Below are 22,113 nucleotides of genomic sequence, written 5' to 3'. Positions count from 1 at the left end.
GGAACAAGTATTCAGGGCATGTCTGAACACAACTGCAGTGAAAGAATGTCATTCTTTTCATGGGTAAAAGCCTGGGGTCAAATTCTGTTACACCGATTGTTTTTCGTTTGTATTTGTTTTCTAAGAGCAAAAATAAATTATTTCCCCGCCAGTCAGATTTCTCCACTTGCCTCTGCAATAACACAATTACTGTTATTGTCTTTCAAGGTTTTGATGAACAATGTCAAAAGGTAACCTACAAGGTGCTCAGAATAATTGGTTGAGGAATGGGTGATTAATCAGCATAGAATATGCAAGGCCACTGTGCCAGTAGGTACTGTAGTCTTTATCTGCATGCCAGCCTTTATTCTCAACTTCCTTTCATTCATTTCAAACCTACATGCCTGTTTGTCTTTTATGCTGAGTTTAACCTTACAATTAATGGAACCTCTGATTCATCATAACACTTTAGATCTTAATCATAAGGTGTTTTCTGCTATGTACCTTTGTTTGTGTTTTAATTAGGCGGACCTTGTGCGTCTCCAGCCCTGGACTTCTTTTTAATTGCCCATATTTACATCAGGCAGACATCAAACGCAGAGAGAGAGACATTTGTAAGGGGGAGCACAAAGCAGCCCTTTGAAATGTCTACAGTCATATGAAATGGCATGCTAATTAAAAATCTAAGGGTGGCACTGTGATAGGAGACGCATTTATATTGGTAACTGTGGTGTATAGACTGTCTCCATAACTCATCAACAGACAGAGGCCATCGTGTTTATTATCAGACTCCCTACCTGTTTACAGACCACCAAGTAACCTTCCCGTTCCCATTCATCAAACAGAAGAAATGCCCTGCCTGTAATTTAACAGACCAGCTTTCAAAAGGCTAAATCATTTAAAACATTTTACCCAGTGCACTTTGATCTACAGTGGCACACAGTATACAGGCAGGTACAATGAATCTAGTTTACCAAGCAGTGATTTATCCTTCAGTTCATTAAGGTTATTGCCAATGAATATACTTATTAGAAGATTCAACAGCATTTTTTTCCTCTCCTCTATAATTCTCTGTAAGTGTAATTCAATAATTAAAACCAAACAAGTTTTATTTATGTATGTCACCCTTGTTTTCAAAAAAATAAACAATTTAGCAAATGATCAAAATCACCTGCACAGCAGTGAAATGAGCTCTCTTTATATGTGTGTGAATAATCTTCATGAAATGTTAATAACAAAAACATTTTAGTCTTTTATTGAGAGATTAAATATAATTTAATGAAGGTAATCACTGGTGGGAGAGTGCAGGAGCCAGTGACAGCCTGGTGTTATCAGCCAGCTGGTATTGTGCTTTCCTGTGCAGTATAAACACACCAGCTCTCAGTAACAGTCAGTGCTCAGGACTGAGCAGCGGCCCTGCCCATCTTTGGCCCACCTTCACCCCGTCATAAACAGATTCCGGGGGAGTGCTGAGTTGCGCTTTGCCGTGCCGCAGTTGATACGCTGCTCAGGGCGTTCACTGTCAGAGTCAAGACATTCCACTCAATCGCAGGCTCACAGAGGAGACGACTCTGTGCATCGCCGCACCATCTCCTCTGCTCTCAGCTCAGCCGCCCTCTGTTTACATCAAGCACACTTTGGGTTCAACAATTACCAGAGCGGCATGAACACACTGCATGTGTCAGAGCAGAGTAGCTAAGCTCGGGGCCGTCTGAAGGGACAACAACAATAATCCACTGACAAGCACAGAGAGCCTCAAAACGAGTCTAAATGGGCTGGAATTTTAAAGACAGCAGTCTGGACAGAGTCGGGCATTCCAACAAAAGATAAGGGAGGAGAGAAATGAATGAAGAGGGCAGCCAAAGGCCTTTGTTTTAATTCAGAGTACAAGGCTGTGTCTGAGATTATACAGTACATAGATTATGTACGTCTGATAGGAATGAGGGATTTGTTAACACGGCTTAAAGTGGTGTTTGTGTGTTGAAGTCCTACCTTTTACTTCTGCCAGCAGTTCACTGGTGTTGAGCCTCTCCATCTTCTCTTTCCAGTCTTTAGAAAGAAGTTTCTCCATGCATGAGGAATCTGAAGAAAAAAAATGCGTAAAGAAAATTTAAGTCATTTCAACGACAAAATAAGTTTTGTGGATGTTATAAACCTCTTAATCTATTCACTTAAAATGAAAATGAAAGAAAGTCAGCGTATCAGATGAGAGAGGGGTATTTTTTTTGATGGTATCACACGGCGAACATTAAAAGTGACTCAGCCCGACGGCAGAGAGATGAGCTAAGGGTGGAGTGAGGAGGGAAGCAGACATTGTGGGGATAGCATAGGGACAGAGACAAACATTAAGTGGGAGACAAGGAGTGAGACTGGCTACGTCTAAGCGTTCACATAACTGCCAATGATGAAAACAATTAACATTTGTCCAGCAGACAATGAATCAGAGGAGGAATGGCTGCAATCTGCCATGCTGTCGCTGGGGTAGCTGATAAAGAACACACTGGGCCGGCTGACCCAGGCCTCCACCGTCCCTGCACTGCTCAGGGGTCAGCCTGTTCCCATCAAACCCAGCAGCACAGGCAGGCCTCCACCCCTCCACCTTGAGACGCCATCTCCACAAACTATCTGCCTCCAATCTGAACTAGATCAAGACATGCAGCTTGCAGTCCTGTTGAGTCTGATTAAAACAAGCAGCAATCATGTACAATCCAGTTCTGTGAGAACAATTAATGTACTGTCTAAAACAGCTGTTCTGGTCTCTATAGCATCTGTCCTCAGGTTTCATATAGAGCCCGAGGATGATTTGTAAAAGTGTGTTTCTCTAGATTTGGAGCAAAATGCAAAACCAAAGCAGACACACTAATTAATACCACAAAGCCCCGGGGCTCTGTAATGAATAGCCTTACCACATATCTAGCTGCGGATCGCTTATGATCACACTTCTAGCAATAAAAGGACACAATTCAGAAGCATGTTAATGGTTAAAATGATGCCACATAGAGGAGGTTTTTCTCAGTTTAATGAAGCCGTCATGTGTTTTTGATTTTTTTTCAAGTTGCACTTAATGTGAAATTCAGAGAAACAGTGAGACAGACTGAGAAGGGCACATGCAATATTCTGGACTCTTCCAGTTTCACTATTATCATCCTTGACATCAAACACAGAGGACATTTGTCCAGTTTAGAATGTATACAAGAGTTGTTTCCTTTAATCCATCTGTAACATCTCTTCCACAAAGCAAACACTGTTGTTCCCTCTGACAAACACTGACTTCAGAGGAACTGGGAGTAAAGGAGAGGTCGGCAGTTCTTCTGGCCTTGTTTAAGAATGGCTTTCAGAGAGATCAAGCAGAGTGACCATTTTGTTTGATTGTCCACTTCCTCCAACGTGATGGGGGTCGACAGGACATCTTCAGCTCAGGGTCATTATAACATTACTTCTGCTTTATTGACTTTCCAATTCCCAACTCACAGTTTGTCCCCTTGACCCTAAGAGAGTGAGAGAGAAAAGGCTGTGTGTTGTGTGTGTGTTGTGTGTGTTGTGTGTGTTGTGTGTGTTGTGTGCGTTAACTCCCTCCATAGCACAAAGATCACAGATCTTAAAACAGGGGTTAAGGGCAGGGGGGAGTAGCAGAGCTCAACTCTTCTTCTCCTCCACCCCTGGGTGAGACAGCTTCCTCTCCCGGAAAACAACAAACTTCCCTCAAATCATAATCCTGAGACAGCCAGAACAACTTCAGTGCACGACGTTCTCTCCCCTAAAGCACAAAAAAAGCCTTATTTCATAAGTAGTGTAAAGGGGAATTAAACAAACATCGTGAGCATATGTTTATATGCACACATATGCTCTCTCACACACACGCACACACATAAGTAAACACACACACTTTCATCACAGATGCTGCTCCAGCACTTGATCATTAAGCAATGCGCCAACTGTTGGAGATAATGTGGTGCCAGCTTCCATTCTACTCCAGTCCTCCCCCTCCTTTCCACCTCCCTCCCAGGAGAGCTGCCTCTCCCTCACTTCTCCATCCCCTCCGTCGGGCCAGACACAACCTGCCAAGTCCTCCAACAGGAAAGACTACAGCTGGAATGCACCGCTGTCCTCCCTGCCTTCCACCTGGGAGAGGTGAATGATGACCTGGATTAGTCTATAAAATAACTCTCGAACATCGTTCAGTGTTCGAACAGCGTGGACAAAACAGGCAACCAAAAATGGGTTTGGTGAAAGCAGAGCAACTTTTGCACAGGCATGCTCGGGGAAAACAATAAATGAGATGTCTGGCTTTTTTCAAAACACCCGTCCACAGCCTATTTTTCAGAAGAATTTAGATTAATAGGAGGAATGCTATTTCAGTTTCTAAAATGCCTGTCTTTTTTTTCTGGAGACGTTATAGATGCCAATGGAAACACTGGTTAGTATCAATGTAATAATTACTGTCAGGCTACGACACAGAGAATGTAAAAAAATGACAATTCACTGTATTCCCCATATAACAACGAATTATTTCTAATAAAAGATTCACACTTCAGTGAGTTCACTGGATATGAAGTGCTGGTTGAATTTAAAGGCAAACATAGTTATTTAAGACAGTTAGTGCAGAACTTCTGAAGTTTTAGGGGAAGACTTTGCTGCTGCTGTTCTTTCAAAGTAGGACATCACATACTGGGGAATTAGCTTAAACAAGAGAAGTTTATTTATATTTTCCTATGGGGGCTCTTAAATCTCTTGCACCCCCACCCCTTCCATTTTTCCCCTCCCCCTCTTGAGATAAAATGCTCTGTGGCTGGGGAGCAGGCCATTCAGCTGGGATGAGAATGGAATGAAAACAATAGCCCTTATCAGGCTCTTATTTACATTTTCCCAGCGTCCCTGCAGTAGACAGCTTGGCTTGTCACCAAGCCCAGATCGCCCCACTGGACCCAGACCAACTTCCTCCAGCCCCGGCGATTCCAATGGTCCCTATGGACCTTTGCCTGGCACAGACCCCCACCACTCTGCAGCTAGCACAGATAGCAACATACAAGACAAAACTATTGGAGTGCGCGTCCAAGACGTGTACCCATTGAGGGGGGAATGGTTTCTGGACTACTAAGCCTGTCTGGGTCTCATTGTCTCTTCTCTGGGCCTGGGGCTGGTAAGCTGGAAAAATGCCCTGAACCCTTCCTCGGGATTTCTTAAGCATTTCCAAGTGGCAGTCAGAAGAAAGTGAATAGTCATCACTGATTCAACACTGGCTAATTCAATATCTTTTTCTCCCATCAACGCTGTCATCTCTGGTATACAGCTTTCCTGTGAAAGTATTCTGTGATCTTATTGATGTGGGTGAACAGGCGCTGGGATTTAGACACTTTAAACCGAGATGCGATGCCGAGATTAAGCTACAGCTTTTCTTTTTCTTTTTTTCTTACTGTATTAAAAACAAAGCTAATGATCCTCATAAATCTCAACAAAGGAATGTTTCTAGGTTGATGTGTGACATAAACAAAGATTTCAGCACCTGGCAGTCAGTGCTGCCAGAATATCATGTTCAGCATAAACCACAGAAGTGAAGCTAAGAGGCAGGTTAACGTTAACTGTCTGTCCCGACACCGACTGACTCGAAAATGTCCTTCCCTCTCACACACAGCATGCGCCCACTGATGTTACTCTCCGTTGTTTTAATGCAACAACTAATAATCTGAATTTGTGTTTTTTATTGTTCACACACATTTTATTAAATTGAGTGCTAGGTAGCTATAAATGCCTGTGGGCTGAGAAGCGAAGGCAGGGGGAAGTTGTTTGCTAATTTATGTTTTTATTGCGCTCTAAACAGAGCAGTTCATTCAAACGATCATTGCAAACTGTAGAAAAGCTCAAATTATTGAGTGGAACACAAAATGGACAAATAAACGGAGCCACAAACAAATCAAATCTTGTCACTTTGGAATTGGACAGTAATAAAGCAGACCTTAAAAAATCATGACACACTAATTTTCAAATGGCTCTTCAGATTGCCATGGAGATAGGAAGTCCAGTGTGTATATTTAAGTTTGCATAACATTGCAATGTTTTCAATCTAAATTAAATTTATTGCAAACACCCCCCCATCGTGTTTCAAAAGGCCGTGACTGTCTCAAAACACGGAAATGGTTTGTTACAACATGCAGTAGTTGGTGTTTTATTACTCTGTGTTGTCAGCAATGAAATCGTTTCAACTGTCTGCCACCACATTCTGAGCCTCTCTGCGTGCACTATTCTCCCGGGACGAAAGATGATACTCGTGTTTGAGTGTTTGTTGTGTTGAAAAGCCGTTGGCAGAGAAAAGAGAGCTATCTAGGGGACTCAAATTAGCCATAAGTCATGGATAACAGACTAAGAGACCTCCTCTTTAGCATTGGCCTTGTATATCAGTCCCAGCCTCAAGGGAAAACATGCAATTACCAAATCAATGATCAACTGACACTGACCATATAAATAATTTCCTCCCCAGAATGCAGAGGGGCACATACAGTATAGCAAGGCAAATAGGGAAACAATCCTCATTGCAGTGACGAGGAAATTGGGTTTAGAGTTTCTAAACAAGCTTCAGCTTGAATAGAGCACATTTTTTACAATCTGTCATAATCCAATTATAGCCAACCAAAACCAAAACCTCCTCAGAACATCAAACTGGGCGTTAGGAAGATCTATGAACGGCAATAACAAAACTGAACAAATGACACAAAAAAATGCAATAATACACAAATTCAGTGTAGGGACTGCATTTAAAGAAAAAGGAAAAAAATATATTTACTATGAAAATGATGCATCGACATTATTTCCTCAAACAAGATTCTTGTAAAGTACATATGCAATTTGTTGAAAATATCGTGAGCCTATAGAAACTGAGGTTTTATACTTCACAGAGAGCTCTAGAAATGGTTAAACATCATTCATCCTACAAGCTAAAAGGTCTAATGAAGTAAGAAATGGGATGAGGAATATCCACCGTTACTTGGTTTAAAATGACACCAATCACTCTTATTTTGCAATGATTTATACAGTCATACATTATGCCTTAATTACTCCTCTATATGATATTAGTGCTTTTCATTTACTTCACTACATTGACTGCATCATGTGATTACACATGTAAAAACTATGTGTCTAAACTCTAAAAAGAAATATATGAAGATAAACTGTAATGTCCTAAATTGCTTTTTTAAATTCTATCCCTAAACGCAGTGTTAGATTTTCATTTCATTTCTTTAATTGAGGCGTGCATTTCTATCTCGGAGATAAAACTCTCAGAATGTCAGTCAGACAATGATAGGCTGACGTCTAATTTCCGATCCGCAAGGCACAGAGCGGGAAACAAATCAAAAGTCGAGGTTGATAAAGAAAATGAATGTGACACACTCCAAGGAGTCCTTTGAATATCTTAATCACAGACACACTAAAAACAAGACCCCATCATCACACCAAATAAAACATAATAATTACAAGAGGCAGGCAGGGAAGTGAAATGCAGAGAGAAAACATGTTTTTGTCATTCAGCCGGTAGTCCCTGAGACAACAGCTGTTGGATGCTGCAAATACTCCTGAAGTCTCCATAATCATGGCGTTATTGAAGTGAGGACAAAAAGGGCACTAATTGCAAGGGAGCAATCGGAACGCAATAGGTTACACACCCGGGTGATGCCGCACAATGCAAACGCTAAAGAGGGAGCTGGGGGGGAAAAAACATTCTGAGCACAACAGTGCGTTGTCGCTCATTTTCAGGCAATTACCTTTCCTCGTTGTCAACAGTTTTAATAACCTCTACCATTTCTGGAAGACTTTTTGGTGCAGTTAGATAATTCCAGCTTTTTAATATGTAATCACTAGTGCTGGCATGCATAAATAAAAAAAAGGTCCAGGCATGCCAGTGTATTGTGGAGCACCTGCACCTCGTGGTGGGCTTTCTTTAACTGACACCTTATCATTATTCCACTTGGTGAACATCTCTGTTAGTCACCTTTAGACTATCCTGTTCGGTCAGGTAAACAGTGGCTATAAATATATTGTAGATAACCTGACTTGCTTTATCTGAGGTTCGGATGCATCTCCTCTGCACCAATACTTCTTTCTTCCCTTACTGCCTCACTCCCTTCCATTCTATTTCCTTACTTCTTATTGTACCATTTTTTACCTCAATGTGATGACATCGTATCTCACCTGTGTACATGCCTGCCAGCATAAACTGGCAACATCACTGGCCATGGGCCAGTTGTTGTTTATCCTGATAAGTCAAAAGTGTTTTCATGAATAAGAGTCTGAAAAGCTCACTAGGGCTGGTATTGGATCAACAGTGTTATACAAAGTGGTTAACAGTTTGAATTTAAGGAATCCGTTCAATTCAATGGTTTATTTTCTGCTGCCCTGTTTCTTTGATGTTTGGCAAGCATTTCATGTGCTTCCAGCTAATTGAATTATATTCCTTGTATTTATCCCATTAGCGGCTGAAGGTTGCAGAGTTAAATGCAGTAGACTGAAAGACCTCTTCACATGTAATCACAGGTTAAAACTATTACAAACTGTCTAATTTTGAGTAGCAAATTTTAAAGAAGCAGTAAATTAGAAGGATTAGAAGGTGCAATTTGCAGGTAACTTTTTGATTAGTTTTGCTTTTTCCTCAGGAAGCAAAAAAACAAATGCTGGCCTCTGTGACCAGGAACTTCTACCGTATCCCGTGCCTTTATCTGCACTGACCACCGTTAATCCCACAGTGTTGACCTGGCCATTCTGAGAAACCGTATACACACACACACAGCACACTGACCTCTCTAAATAGGACACGTGTCTATCAAGCATATATGAATTAACCATCCCCAAGAGGCTTCACCTCCTGAGCTGAGCAGCATGTGACCTCTCCCAATCCATTTTACTGCGGCACTCTGTGGCAATCAGGCTTGAATTATTAAAGTGAGCAGTGAGCAATGATCAATTCATTGCAGCCCTTGCTCGCAGACTGCCCGGCTGTACTTCAGCAGAAATGACATTGAGAACACTTGAGTATGCTTCCAGACAATGCACATAAATGTGAAATATGTCAGACCCAATATGTCAATAATCATAACTGTACAGGCTGAGGCCATGTCCAGGGTAATCCTACAGAAATGCTGTTAGATGACTGTGGGGTGAGCAGCTTTCAGCACTGTGATTCCTTACAAATGCTTCCTTGAGAGAAAGAGTGAGAGAAGTTAAGGGGCAGATAAGAGGCGAGTGTGCTGCATGCTCAGAATTACAGTTTGTAATAAATATTACGTGTGTATTTAGAACATACGTCAAAGGACACTACTGAATACTTGACGGCATGGGCCAAAAAAAAAGCCAAGATTCAAAGTGAAATCGCAGCCTTAACACTAACCCCCCCCCCCCTTGACTGCACAAATTAGAGAGGGGTAAAACAAAAGCAAATAAGTTCAAAGATAGAAAAAGATTGCAGGGAAGTATACAACTCAAGGAACCTGGAAGTAGGAGGAGGGCAAAGAAAAAAAATCCAATCAAAACTTCGTGAGGAGCAGATGAGGAGCCAAGATAAACCAGTACTCACAGCCCCCAAAACTGCAATCTCCCCTTAAGCCGGAGAGTGGCAGCTGGCAGAACAGCTGGTGAATAGGATTAATGTCAGAAGAATGAAATAAAACTCAACATATGTCCGAGCCTGAGGTGTTGGGACTGTGCGTGATTGTGCCCCCGATGGATGCCATGTGTGCATCTGGAAGGAGCTGCTGTGCTGCTCCGCTCTCTACCCCACAAGGTCACTTTTAAGAACTAGGACCATTAAATGCTTGGATAGCAAAATTAACTTTTCATTCCCTCTCATCTCCCCTCCTTTGCTTTAAAGTCTCTATTCATGCAGCAGAGTCTATTGAACACGGCTATAAATACAATTCATTGGGTAAAAAACAATTGCTACTTTGAATTAATTAGGAAGACTGGTATATGTTTTATCAAAATGAAGGAAGAAAAAACAAAAACAATTTATTTCAATCTTGTGTTTCTTTCATACAGTCGTCTGTGATTTAATAGTAATCAGCCTAATAAAGACACTGGTGCGAGCGACACTGGTTAATTAATTGTTTCAAGTAGATAACAATAGAGCAGGAAAGTAAAGCAGACAAAGATATAGTGATGTGATAAACTGAGTGCGTGCAAGCATGCAAAAGTTGATTTACTTCTGAAATCTCAGCCGAAGCTGATCAGCACTTGTGAAGATGAACATTACGAGGAGAAATATGTGGACTTGATTTAAATTTATAATTTCCATTTGATGTTGGTAATCATTAGGGTCCACACACTGTAATAAATTATAATAATTTCACACTAAAATACTGGGTACCTTACAGTGAAGAGATTTCTTTTGGGTACCCTGCAATTTAACTGTCAGATATAAACTTGCTCATCAATGCTTGAAAAGATTCACATTTATTCAACTATGTTAAATTAATAGATGTGTGAACAAAATGTAGAGTACTGTGATCATGACTGTTCAGTGTGATTTAGTAAATTAATGGGTGTCGGACTCTACAAGGACAAAAAGTGACTAATAGGATCCACATGAATGCATTACAATTTGCAGTGAAGCCAAGTCTGGTATACACATTGAAACTTAATTTCATCATAAATGCTGGACGAAGGCGATGAGCTTCAGAGATTGAACTATAAGATGATATTAAAAAAGCAAAAATTACAATTATAAACTGTACGTTTGGTAATACAGCATAATGTAAATGTGTTGAATTTTGCAAAGGCATGTGAGTGACTCTCCATCCAACTGAATACTATATTCTAATTTCAGTTTAAATAAATGACAAATTCTGAGGTAAAATACAAATAAAATACAAACTTAAAGTGAGGGTATTATTCATTTCTATTTCTGCAGATTGGCTTCCTCATTTTCAATAGTAATTAGCTGTTTATCGAATCTCGCAGCCAACTTTGTTTACAAAGATGTCAGAGTTCAGAATGCACGCGCACTGCTTACTGGAGTGTAAACAGATGCACGCATACAACAAAAACTCTTCCCATTCTAAAGTTTCAAGAATTAGTAGACATCTTTTTTGTGCTCTGAACATTGTGTTATCATACCAGTAGAGCATCTCTACAGCTTGATCAACACACTGAAAATTACTGAGCAAATTAAATTCATTACAATGTTAAAAAACGAATGTTTCTACACTGCACAATTCTGATTCTTGCCTTGCCACTGGATAAAGAAAAGATGAAGAAACCACAGCACTTATAAAGGTTAAGCATTCCAACTCCTAGAAAGTCCCCCATTCATTTAACCACAGAGCCCAAGTGTCTCAGTGTGCTGTTGTTCAAGTTGGTTCAGCAACAATAGACGCTGTACTTTTCTTTTCAATTGGCCCATTCCCTTTCTGTGGGATACAGAGCCATACGGACTGAGACCTGCTGGGCAAAGATGGAGAAATTTGCTTCTCATGAGCGACTGAGCTCATTGGTCCAGCTCACAACAGGGAAGCTAACAACAGGCTTACAGTATCGGCTTTGTGGAGCAAAGTACCACCCACCCAGAAGAAAATGACAAAGAGGAAGGAAAGAGGAAGATGAGGTGTGGCGGGTGGTAGTAAAAGTAAAAGGCTAGTATAAAAGCTAACGACCCAATTTCCTTTATCCAATATTATGCTAATTGGGAGAAGAATAGCATAAAGGCCGCCTCAACAAATCGTTAATCCAAATTTTAAATAATAATGTCAACCAACAGATTGAACTTCATGATGTGCAATTGACGACTTGGTCTTGCAGCATATCAACCACTCGACCGGAGCAGACTTAAAAATGATTCTAGAGGTACTTCCATAGAGACATGACGTCAAATAATTATAATCATTGGCACTCAGGCTTTGCAGTGCAATAAAACACATTTCTATTCATTCCTTCTGACATCCTCATCTCATCTCCTGGCGCATGTAATGTTATTGAACAAGGAGAGAGAAAAAGCATCAAGTGTTTCATCACTGCTGATTAAATAGTCTCTTTGTTCAAACGGCAACCATCAAGGTTTGGGGTAAGACATTCGTGCTTGCTGTTTGGGTAAAACAATGCAAATATGTTAATAAGTCGCTGATCTACACTAGTTGTCATGTTTGCTTATGTCAAGGCGGATCTCTTAGCTGGACTTACAGCTTGACTTACAGAATAAGCCTGCAATGTGCGCTGAAATCATTAGCAGGCTACAGAGGCTGTCTGTGCCCAGGGTGTGAGTTACGCTCACACTATTTTGATCCTTGGTCAGATGACACCGGCTCTTTTGTCAAGTTATGTGCGCAGAATGCTTGAGAGCTGAATGCCACAGCTAGGACAGTGATACTGAGCTGGCACACAAGTCTCCCTGTGTAACCCTACTGCAGGCATTCAGAGACACACACACACGCACAGCAGGACACATGTGCCCTCCCTTTGCACCCCATCCCATTGTGGAATAGCCCGTTCTCCCCATTTCTGATCGCCTCGGCCCCTCCTACTCCACTGTCCTGAATATATGCAGTTTGTCTGCATATGTCCCTTTTAATCATGATCCTTTTAATCACTTAACCAGGCTGTTATTTCCTAATTGTAGCCCAATGACAAATATAGCAGCATTAATGGCTCCTGCCGTCTTGTGTGTCCGCGTTCTCTGTGCCCCTCCAAATAGTGCGGCGTCACATAAAACAGTCAGGCCATTGCAAGCGGCTGCTGATCTAATCATCCAGTCACTCAAATACAGCACTGAGGCAAATCTATTGTTTTTTTTGTTCTACCAGCAAATATAAATATTTTATTATTTCCCCAAATTGCTACTGCACATGCAATGATGTCACTGACGAGACATAGTGTGTGGGTGTGTGAGTATGTAAAGACAAACAAGACTCTGTGCAACCCTAGCTGTGATTTGTCTCTCAGAGACACCCGTTTCCTCCTATCAAGGGGTTCCTGTGCAGCCAGTAAGCCAGGATCACAATGGGAGTTTTGTGCTGCATGGGTGCAGGGGGACACGCTCAACAGCTGAAACCGAGGAAGATGGCCCCTGGAATGCACCACAGCAGTTGCTACTGTTGACTAATCGGAATATGAGAACTGGGGAAGGTGATCTTGAATGCAAAGAATGGCACATTGAAGACGCAGCTGCTTGTTTTGTCATCTGAATGACCAAGACAGCAGAAAGGGTTCCCTTTTTGAAAGGGGCAACAAAATCTATATCTTAGCTTGTGTAAAGTGAAACCTGTGTCGGCTTCCAGAGTCCTATGGGGACGTGAGTGTTATGTGAGGGCTCTGTTTTGGAACAGATAGTAAATACATAATTCAGCAGAGGACCAGACACTCTGTGCTCCCTATTCCCCTCATACAGCCACTCCATTTAGCCCTGGGCTCTGATCTCAGCCTGGCAGAGGAGCAACTTTGTCACTGGAGAGTAAGATGGGGTGGGAGACAAAAATCATAGGAGGGAAAATGTTGATTTGGATCAGATTCGGGTGTCAAGATGGTAGGGAAAACATGGAAAAGGGGAGAGGAAAAAGAAAGGAAAAGCAAAAAAACTGGACACGAAGGAAGAGGAGATTAGGGGGGAGCGAGGGGCAGGGTATCTTTTTTTTTTTTTTGTGAAAGTTCACATGTCAGGCTGGCAGGCTGCCCGCGGCATACAGCCGAAAAATCTATTTAACGTCTGCTTCACAGGGTGACAAGAGGGTTGATTGGCAGAGAGCAGAGAGACGCTTTTGATCATGTGTCCTAACAAGCGATTCCAGCTCATGTCTCTTCAGCCTGAACAGATCTACATTACCTATTCAAACAAAAGTGACAGACCAGAGCACTGCTCCGCTGGGCTGGTGCTCCACGCCACAGGCCAAGAGAGAACACTCACACATGCACACACACACACAAACGCACAGGAAGGCCCCCACTTACATGTACAGTATATGCAAGCACATACACACACATATCCACGCGCAAAAAAAAAATGAAACTCTGCTATTTGATCAAATAGATTACTTGCCCCAAGATAAGTAGCTTGCTGAGATCTTGTCAGAATAAGCAACAGATTATTAAAGGAGGTACACAGTGCACAGGAGAGTTGCTGGTGCTTTGCTGATGTTTGGCAAGTGGGTGTGTCCTGCCAAGGAGGGTCCCGGCCTAACTCTGTCCGATAGGATGCTGAATTCAGTGTGAGGCAGCGTACAGCTATGTGTGAAGAATGCCTCAAAATCTGCAACCAAGGCAACTGGATTTCCGACCTCATTGCATATGCATGGAGTCAGAGGCTCATGCTCAGATCATTATAACAAAGATTCCTATTAATTAGGTGGGATAAAGCAGAACCAGATGACATGGCAGCTGGGATGAGAGGAGAGGGGTGAGGGAGGAAGCTGAGAGAGGAGGGGAAAAGGTGCATCAGTCTGTTTGGGGGGAGGGGATGGGGTGCTGTATATAATATAATGTATAATACAGACTGCACTATACAGAATATATCTTTAGAAAATATTTTGAATGCTACATCTAAGCTAAATAAACACCCAAAAATAAATCTGTTGGTGCTATTAAGCACCTGCAGACAATTTCCAGTGAGCCTCCATGTGGAGTCAGCAGGGGCTGTGACACTGACAGGGGACAGTGTTACAACAGAGTCAAGAGTTCATCAGTGCTAATCAGACCACAGGCTTAGAGCTGATCCTATTCTCTTCCAAAGCTTTCACCCCTCCCTGAATCTCATTACATGGCCTGTTGTAATAGAGGATAATGACCTGGGGCTACACACACAATGCTGATCACTCCCCCACACTCAACCTACTGCACAGTCATTAGACAGTGATAATACACATCCTCACCAGGAGGATTACACTTAGAAACAGAGGAGAGGTGATGCAGGCAAAGGGAGAGAAAGAGAGGTCTAAGTGATAACACAGGAACACATCCATATAACCCTGTGCCCGAACAGAACTAGTTCACAATGGCGCACCATGTTGTACTGTTTTATGTCACCAGCAATGGATAGGTTACCTGCTGCTGAAATAAGGGAAACTCTTTTCTCAGTATCCATTAAATATCCTTCTATCTGAGATTAAAGGAGGTTGCAGTTTGGCTGAATGGTGGCATGGTTCCCCTTTGCTAAGCTAATTAGCCATGATTCTGTCAAGGGGCTCCAGGTGTTGAGTATTCTGCTTGAGCACCTACTGTATCCACTCTGACAGGTCTAAAGAGCTGTCGTATTAAGGAAGGGCATCTTCTTTGTGTGTGTGTGTGTGTGTGTGTGTGTGTGTGTGTGTGTGTGTGTGTGTGTGTGTGTGTGTGTGTGTGTGTGCGTGCCTGCGTCAAATGTCCTCACACCACGCCTATTCACTGTCTGCATGAGTCGCATCACGTGCGCCACCGTTTTCTCAACAGCATCCAGGGAACTAAGCCATGACGGATTCTGGACACCAGCTAGAACCAGCTATTGTAGTTTCAGTAGTAAAATGTTGGACAAAGTTTGACTTCACTAATAAGAAACTATAACACTGAATGGTAAATAGGCATTATTTTGGAACACAGCTCACAAAATGAGACTTCCCCTGTCTCAGCATACCACACTCAGTAACACAAAGATGGCATACATGACTGCATGTTTTACTGGCAAGAACTCAAGCAGTAGATACTGAGCCCAGAGAAATCCCTAAAAGCTAGGACAGGGAGCTTAAACTCAATTACCCGTCCTTGTCTTGGGGGACGATCATAAAGACTCACCACACAACGCATTTTCTGTGTTGACTTGCACAGTATTGATTCATACTTTAGTGCATTATATAAAACTGTTCTAATTGCATGTGAATCAAATCAAGGTCACCTTGGGTTTTTATAATGGTGCCTATTTTTCCTTTTCCCCCTAATACTTTATACTGACATTTTTAACTCTTGACAAGTGCTGTCTGGAGACTTAACCATAAATAATGCATTTACAATACCTAGTAAATAAACATGGGGCACAATCGTTAGCCCTGCTGGCAACTTGGCCTAATAGAGCTTTTACAGCAAAGGTGACTATTCAGCTAAATGTGGTGCTCGCTGCTGGGAGGACATTTTCATTCATTAGCACAGTCACAAGCACTTAAAGCACTTCAAGGACCAGAAACGGAGAGGAAGGGTGGAAGGACAGAGAGGGTGAAAGGGTACAAATATATAGCGATGGAAGGATGGAGAAGCCAGTGAGCACCGCCTGTATTGTTATCATGTTATTCTCTATTATATGTCTTCATGGTCAATGAAGGAAACTCATTCATCTTTTTCCTTTGAATGAAATAGTAGTAAATGTTTTCTTACAGGTGAATTGAAATGTTCCCATGCACTTTAAACAACAGGAACATGTATTGGGTTAGAAAGTTATGTAAATTAAAACTCACCCAGAGGAAAACTGATACATTATTCCATTTGTTTCGCAGATAAAGGGGGACAAATTAAGGAACCTTTTTCCACCTGTTCTTGAGGCATAAACACGGTAGATAAAACAATTTAGATCAGACTTTGAAAAAGGATCAGAATTGTGTTTTCTCACCAGGGCTTTCGTAGATATCAGCCAACGCTACGATAAAATGGGAAACTAATGAATCTAATTTGTGGTTACAACAAAAAACAATTCATATCTAAAAAAAAAAAAAAAAATGACTCAATAGTAAGAAGCGCTGGGACATTTGGATAACATGTCCAAGAGGCTTCTTAACCCAAAGCTTCCAGTCTTAACGTCACTTTAAGTGGTCCACATGTACTGTGTAAAAAGTGTACCACAGACCATTTGTTTTCCCTCTACACTTGAGGTCACCACATTTATCCATCAGTACAATGAACTATCTTGACCAGACAAGGAAGTCCAGAGAAGAATGGTAGCAGATGGTGAAGAGTCCCTGAGGACCTTGAGATCCCGACTAGACAGGCACCGAAGCAGCAGAATCATACACAACAGTTGTCATGCTTAGATAAGCAATATATTTAGCTCATCTGTTGCTTGCGCCACATTAGCAGCATTATTAAGACAACAAATGGCTTCTCCAACCTTCTTCTATTTCGCTAACCGGTTAATCCTGCCCTTTTTAATTTTCAACAGTGGCTATCTCTCCATAAAGAAAGACATACAATTATGATTTCTGCGAGATTTTCCTTTCGCAGTTTTTAAGAGTCCCTCTGCCTTCATTTTACAGTAATCACTGATCATCACCACTGAAGCTTCCTCAAGTGCTCTCAAGAAGAGAGTATCTCTCGGTTCCTGCAGCTTGGGGACAGCATACTGAACTTTGTGAGGCTCTTGTCTTCGGCTGTGTTCCCTGCTCAGAAACTAATTTCCTTCAACAAGGGAGTTTATTTAGGTGCCGATGATACACAGCGCATGAGGCAAACCAAGTCTCTATTATTAACAGGAGATTAAAACAGCTGTATGGCACTCTAAAGCACCCTCTCCTCCTTGCGTTAACATACGGCCCTGGATTACAAGCTGCACTTCACCATTTAAATTACTGCAACAACCAGCCTTCACCAGCTGGGGCTCATTACCATAACGCCCGCCGTTGCTACAGAGACCACTGACAATATTGCCCTGAAAATCAACTCTGCAAGAAACATGACACGTGAAATATATTTTTACCTTTGGGCAAAGCAAAGAAGTAGTAACAGAATCGGCTTGACTTTTTTTGACTAACCACAATTTGTCCTGTGAAAGCGCTTTGGGCCGTCATTCTCTTGCGTGCTGGGATCAGCTCCAGATCTAAGACCGGTAGCAAGAAGACTGCATATTCCTAATATTCATGTCTGTTGGTGTGACAGAAAGCTAGAGCATTCAGAAGAAGCCTTCGTGAACCCGGAGAAAACATGAAAACTCTTCACGGAAGCAAATGTATCTGCTGGATTCCTGTGCTTTTACCTTTGGATTTTGTTCTCGTTATTACATTTTTTGCCAAATTGCCTATTTCAGTGGTCATTAGACAATATAAAAGACATCGATTACGGTATACTGGCATGCGCACCAGCATTCTTTCTGTGTTTAATGTTTCAAATACCTCTCATTCTTTATTGGTCATTTATAGGTGTTCGGGTAAATGATTGTTCTGTCTTTTATTACCTAAATGACATCAGTCTGCATATCAGGACATGGCTAAATGATTATCCGGTGAGAGGCCTGTGATGCTCTGATACAAAGATCACTAAACGAACACTTAAAAAAGAAGTGGCAAATTATTTTTAGGCTAACAGAGGTCTAATTTATTCGTCTGATGAAGTGCTTAAGCTAAGAGCTCCCCAGACACTAAATGAGACACATGCATTCCCAAGGGGTTTTAACATTTGATTGGATGTAGTTATATTACTGCAGCCCTAATTAAGAAGGGGGATGTGTTTCAGCACAGCTCTTTCAAATATTTGTTTTTCCGCCATACTCTTGATAGACTGCAGGCTGTGGGAGTGAGAGCCGAGCAGGGTGAAACGGGGTGCAGATATGACAGACCTTACAGTCTTATCACAGAAAAGGATTTTTTTTTCTCTGCATGCAATTCTAGGAAAATGAAAGGTCTGAAATGTCCATGATGTGTTGAATAGGATGTGAGAAGGGCTCGGGTTGTTTGTGGGTTGCAAACTTTGATGAATAACTGCGCTGAGTGAAAACTGTTCTGTGAAGCAGAAGAAAAAGAGGTAATGTTCCTGGCATCAGGTCAGCACTATGAGTTTTATAGTCAAAGAGTTTGCCTTGGCACGGAAGAAGACCACACTTATGCTGAGGTGTACTGCCACACAGTCTTTGTCACATTGGAAGAAGTTCAGAACAAACTGGAAACACTGTGACGTCAGTATTCACAGCTTGTGTGTGTACCCACATTAGTGTACGAGACGGAGAGACAAAAGAGTGAAGAGGCGGACAGTCAGGAAGTTAGAAAATGATGAGAAAGAAAGAGAAAAAGATTGGGAAGATCAGGCGCAGTTAGGAGGAAAAGGTTATTCCTACGCCCATACACACACGCACACACACACACACACAGACGGACACACACACAGACGGACACACAGGGAGTCATACCGTCTTGCTCTGTCTTTGTCATCTCCTCCAGTTTCTTCTGCTTCAGCGTGTCCACTACGTCTGCCAGGCTTCCTTTGCGGCGCTCCGGAGTTCCAAACGCTGATCCGCTCAGCAGGTCGCTTCGCTCCCGGGCCCCCTCCTCCGGCTTGTGTGGGGAAGTGGAATTGTTCCGGAAGGAGTACAGGGAACATACTTTATTGCTGTCAGATTCCTGTAAGACAAACAAAAGATGGGAGGGGTGGCAACGAGGGATGGTATTTGTATTATACGAGGAGCATGTTTCTGTATTCTGTCAGGGCTCCATTGAGGTTTTTGACAGTTTTTCATTCAAATGCAGTGATTGCTAGTTTTTTTTTGCAGCTCAGAGGCGATTTGGCCATATCAAATAGCTCCTCTCTGGCTTTCATACAGCAACTTTTGTGTCGCCAACAGAGATGGCTTTGCTGGTAAATGAGATATGACAAGTGAAAAAACTGAGATGTAATGACGAGGTACACTTTCATAGGGAATATCCATAATGTGCCCTTTACTTTTCATCTGCAGAGACTACACAGAGTAACCTCCCAACTGTAATTCCTCAAATTGCTTTTGAGTGTGCATTTGTGTTGGGGTGACTGCTGTGTAATTTGTTCATTTTCTAGTGGAGACCTATTCTCAGCTGAGTGCCTTGAGCCATCGTAAATCTGTGTCCTGTCTCGAGCTGTTGTTGTTTTTCAGTCCCACCTGTGTATGGTTTAGTATTTAACTAAGGGTCCTGTCTGTGGCTGACTGGCTGAGTGCTCCCTGTGCACAAACAGAGACGTGAAGGAAATGGGGAGAAGAATGGGAGAGAGCTTGAGGGGGAAGAGAATACTCTGCACAAGGGAGTGTATAGTCAGCACACAGACCATGGCAAAGGTTGCGTCTGACAGGAGGTGGTGTTAATTATGGTTTGTGGAGTCTGAGAAAGCAGAAGGTGGCTAAGCAGCCAGGAGTTTGCAGCCTTTAACGGGGGAACAGTTAGCTCTGATTTAAACTTTGGGCTTCGTAGTGAGGGGAATAAACATGGCACACGTCTGTAGCCAACCCATACTGCAGGCCTGTCATGGAAAACTGAGCTTTAATCAACAGCAGTGTGATAACGGCGTATAATACAGCAGGGTTGAATGATAGAACCATGTCTGGAGCCCCTGACAATCCTAAATAAAAAGACAGGATTGCCGTAAACAGGCCAGGAATGTTGTCAGTGCCAATTTCTCATCCCTGCGTTGCATGTCGGAGCTCCAGGCAGAGTTGCAGTGGTGTGAAGGGTGGTCTGGTACCAAGCACCAGGGTGGCACGACCTACCGGTCTACTCTGCACCTCCCAGCCCTGTGTTGGATGATTATGCAGTGTGGCAGAGACAGTGGAGAGTGCTTGAGGGGAGTGGAGCAGTGCTGGGTTAATCAGCTGGCAAAGGTTCAGGGCACAGCCCACACAGACGCATGGCACAGCAGTGGAGTCAGATAATCAGCAAAGGCAACACTCTCAGTCCTTTCGCCTTATGTCGTCCCCTTTTTCTTGTCTGGATCTCTCCTTGTCGTCCTCCTTTTTACCTTTCCTTTCTTTTTGCATCCTTCCTCCCACTTACTCTTTAGAGTGAGAACGAAAGAACAAGATTTCTGTTTGTTCTTTGTACTTTTCCATCATTTAGGAGCGATATGACTAGACTCATTGTCATTGACATTTGTGCTGAGAAATTTGTAAATCACTCTGTAAACACTATTTTACCGAAGCAATATACAAATAATCATTAGGAGTATTATAGTATGTATAATTGATCAATTAGATATTTTTGTATAATGTGCGACAAATGAAGACAACACCTGAGTAAACCTTTGCCTGTCAATTACCTACACCGTTGGCACGCACAGCCCAGCATCATGCGGAGCAGTCTGCTACAGAGGTTATTCATGAGTCTGGTTTTCGTGTGCGTTGTGCTGCAATGCTGAGGGGTTGAGGGTCTCAGTGGCCAACTACACAGCTACTTCAGAGGCCCTCAGGGTCTCTTTACCACGGACCCGTCTGTTACAGACAACCACCTGCCTCCCATGTCTATAGCCCACAAGTGCCTGTGCTCTTCTTTGCTCCGCTCACATCTAAGCAGCTCCGCGTGCACCAAGAACAAGACGTGTTTCTTTAATAGCAGCAAGAACGCATCATGGTCTTCCATTGGTCATGATGCGATTTTATGAGCCATCCACATTATTAAAAGGGAAAGTTAGAGGTCCTCTGTTTAACGTAATATTAGCTGATGGTTTAGTGTTTGGAATGCTGGGGTCTTCGGATAGGCAGCTCTGCCAGAGGTTTCACAGCATCAGGGAACCAGGGGGATGGAGCTAGGGATAGAATATCGCCTGAGCTTCTTTATACAAGCCAGGAACAATAGGTGACTTCTGAGCCAGGATGTGTAATCCCCAAGAGAGGAGAGTAAAACAGTACGGCACACTTGAAAGTATCCAGCTTTTCTTTAAAAATAAACTTTTACTTTATCATTTATGCCCCAACTATTAAGGGTTTTCTTTTATTCCATCCTCACCACAGAGGCATCAAATAAGAAGGACAAAGGTTTATGTGTGTATGTAGAGTATTGACATGGCTCACCATGCGCTGTTGGGCTGACACCAGGCTGTCCCAATCGCTCTCTGGCGGCACGCTGCTGAGCTGCTGCATTTCATCAGGATGGGTTTTTCCATGGAGCAGGCTGTGCAGGGGCAGCTGTGGTGTGCCATGGGCCTCAGCACTCTCCTCTTTCTCCCAAGACAAGTGCTCCTGACTCATGGCATCATCCCCATCGACCACAGAGGCAAAAGGAGACGTGGCTTGCTTTGAAGACATGACTCTGCTGTGGAGCAGGAAGTGGAGAATAGAGTCAGGAAAGGTTTATCAACAGTACATGAAAAGGAATGCAGTTTTTTTGAGTATTTCATGGACCCCTTGCAGTTATGTTCAAGTCATTGTGCATGGCTGTAACTGGGATTGAATGTGGTGCACCTGAGCAGATAACGCACAGATTGAATGCTACACCTGTCTGTCGCCTGTAGCTGCTCTGGACTGTGGAGTTTGGAGCAGGCAGTGGG

At 42.5% G+C, this 22,113-nt stretch overlaps 1 protein-coding gene across 1 annotated transcript in view; it reads right to left on the bottom strand.

Moving 5' to 3' along the window:
- Nucleotides 1-21,871, bottom strand: part of sox6 (SRY-box transcription factor 6) — an 81,485-nt gene extending 59,614 nt beyond the window's left edge. The window contains exons 1-3 of the mRNA XM_076110259.1: nt 21,638-21,871; nt 19,016-19,226; nt 1,972-2,061 (exon numbers count right to left, since the gene is read on the bottom strand). Of these exons, the coding sequence (XP_075966374.1) occupies nt 1,972-2,061; nt 19,016-19,226; nt 21,638-21,871 (535 nt within the window). The remainder of the gene's footprint in view (nt 1-1,971; nt 2,062-19,015; nt 19,227-21,637) is intronic.
- Nucleotides 21,872-22,113: the final 242 nt, after the last annotated feature.

The sequence above is a fragment of the Anarhichas minor genome, unplaced genomic scaffold (genome assembly GCF_050575085.1).
Source record: "Anarhichas minor isolate MPS153535 unplaced genomic scaffold, ASM5057508v1 ptg000042l, whole genome shotgun sequence".
In the NCBI taxonomy this organism is placed as follows: domain Eukaryota; kingdom Metazoa; phylum Chordata; class Actinopteri; order Perciformes; family Anarhichadidae; genus Anarhichas; species Anarhichas minor.
This window is presented reverse-complemented; position numbering and strand designations above follow the sequence as displayed.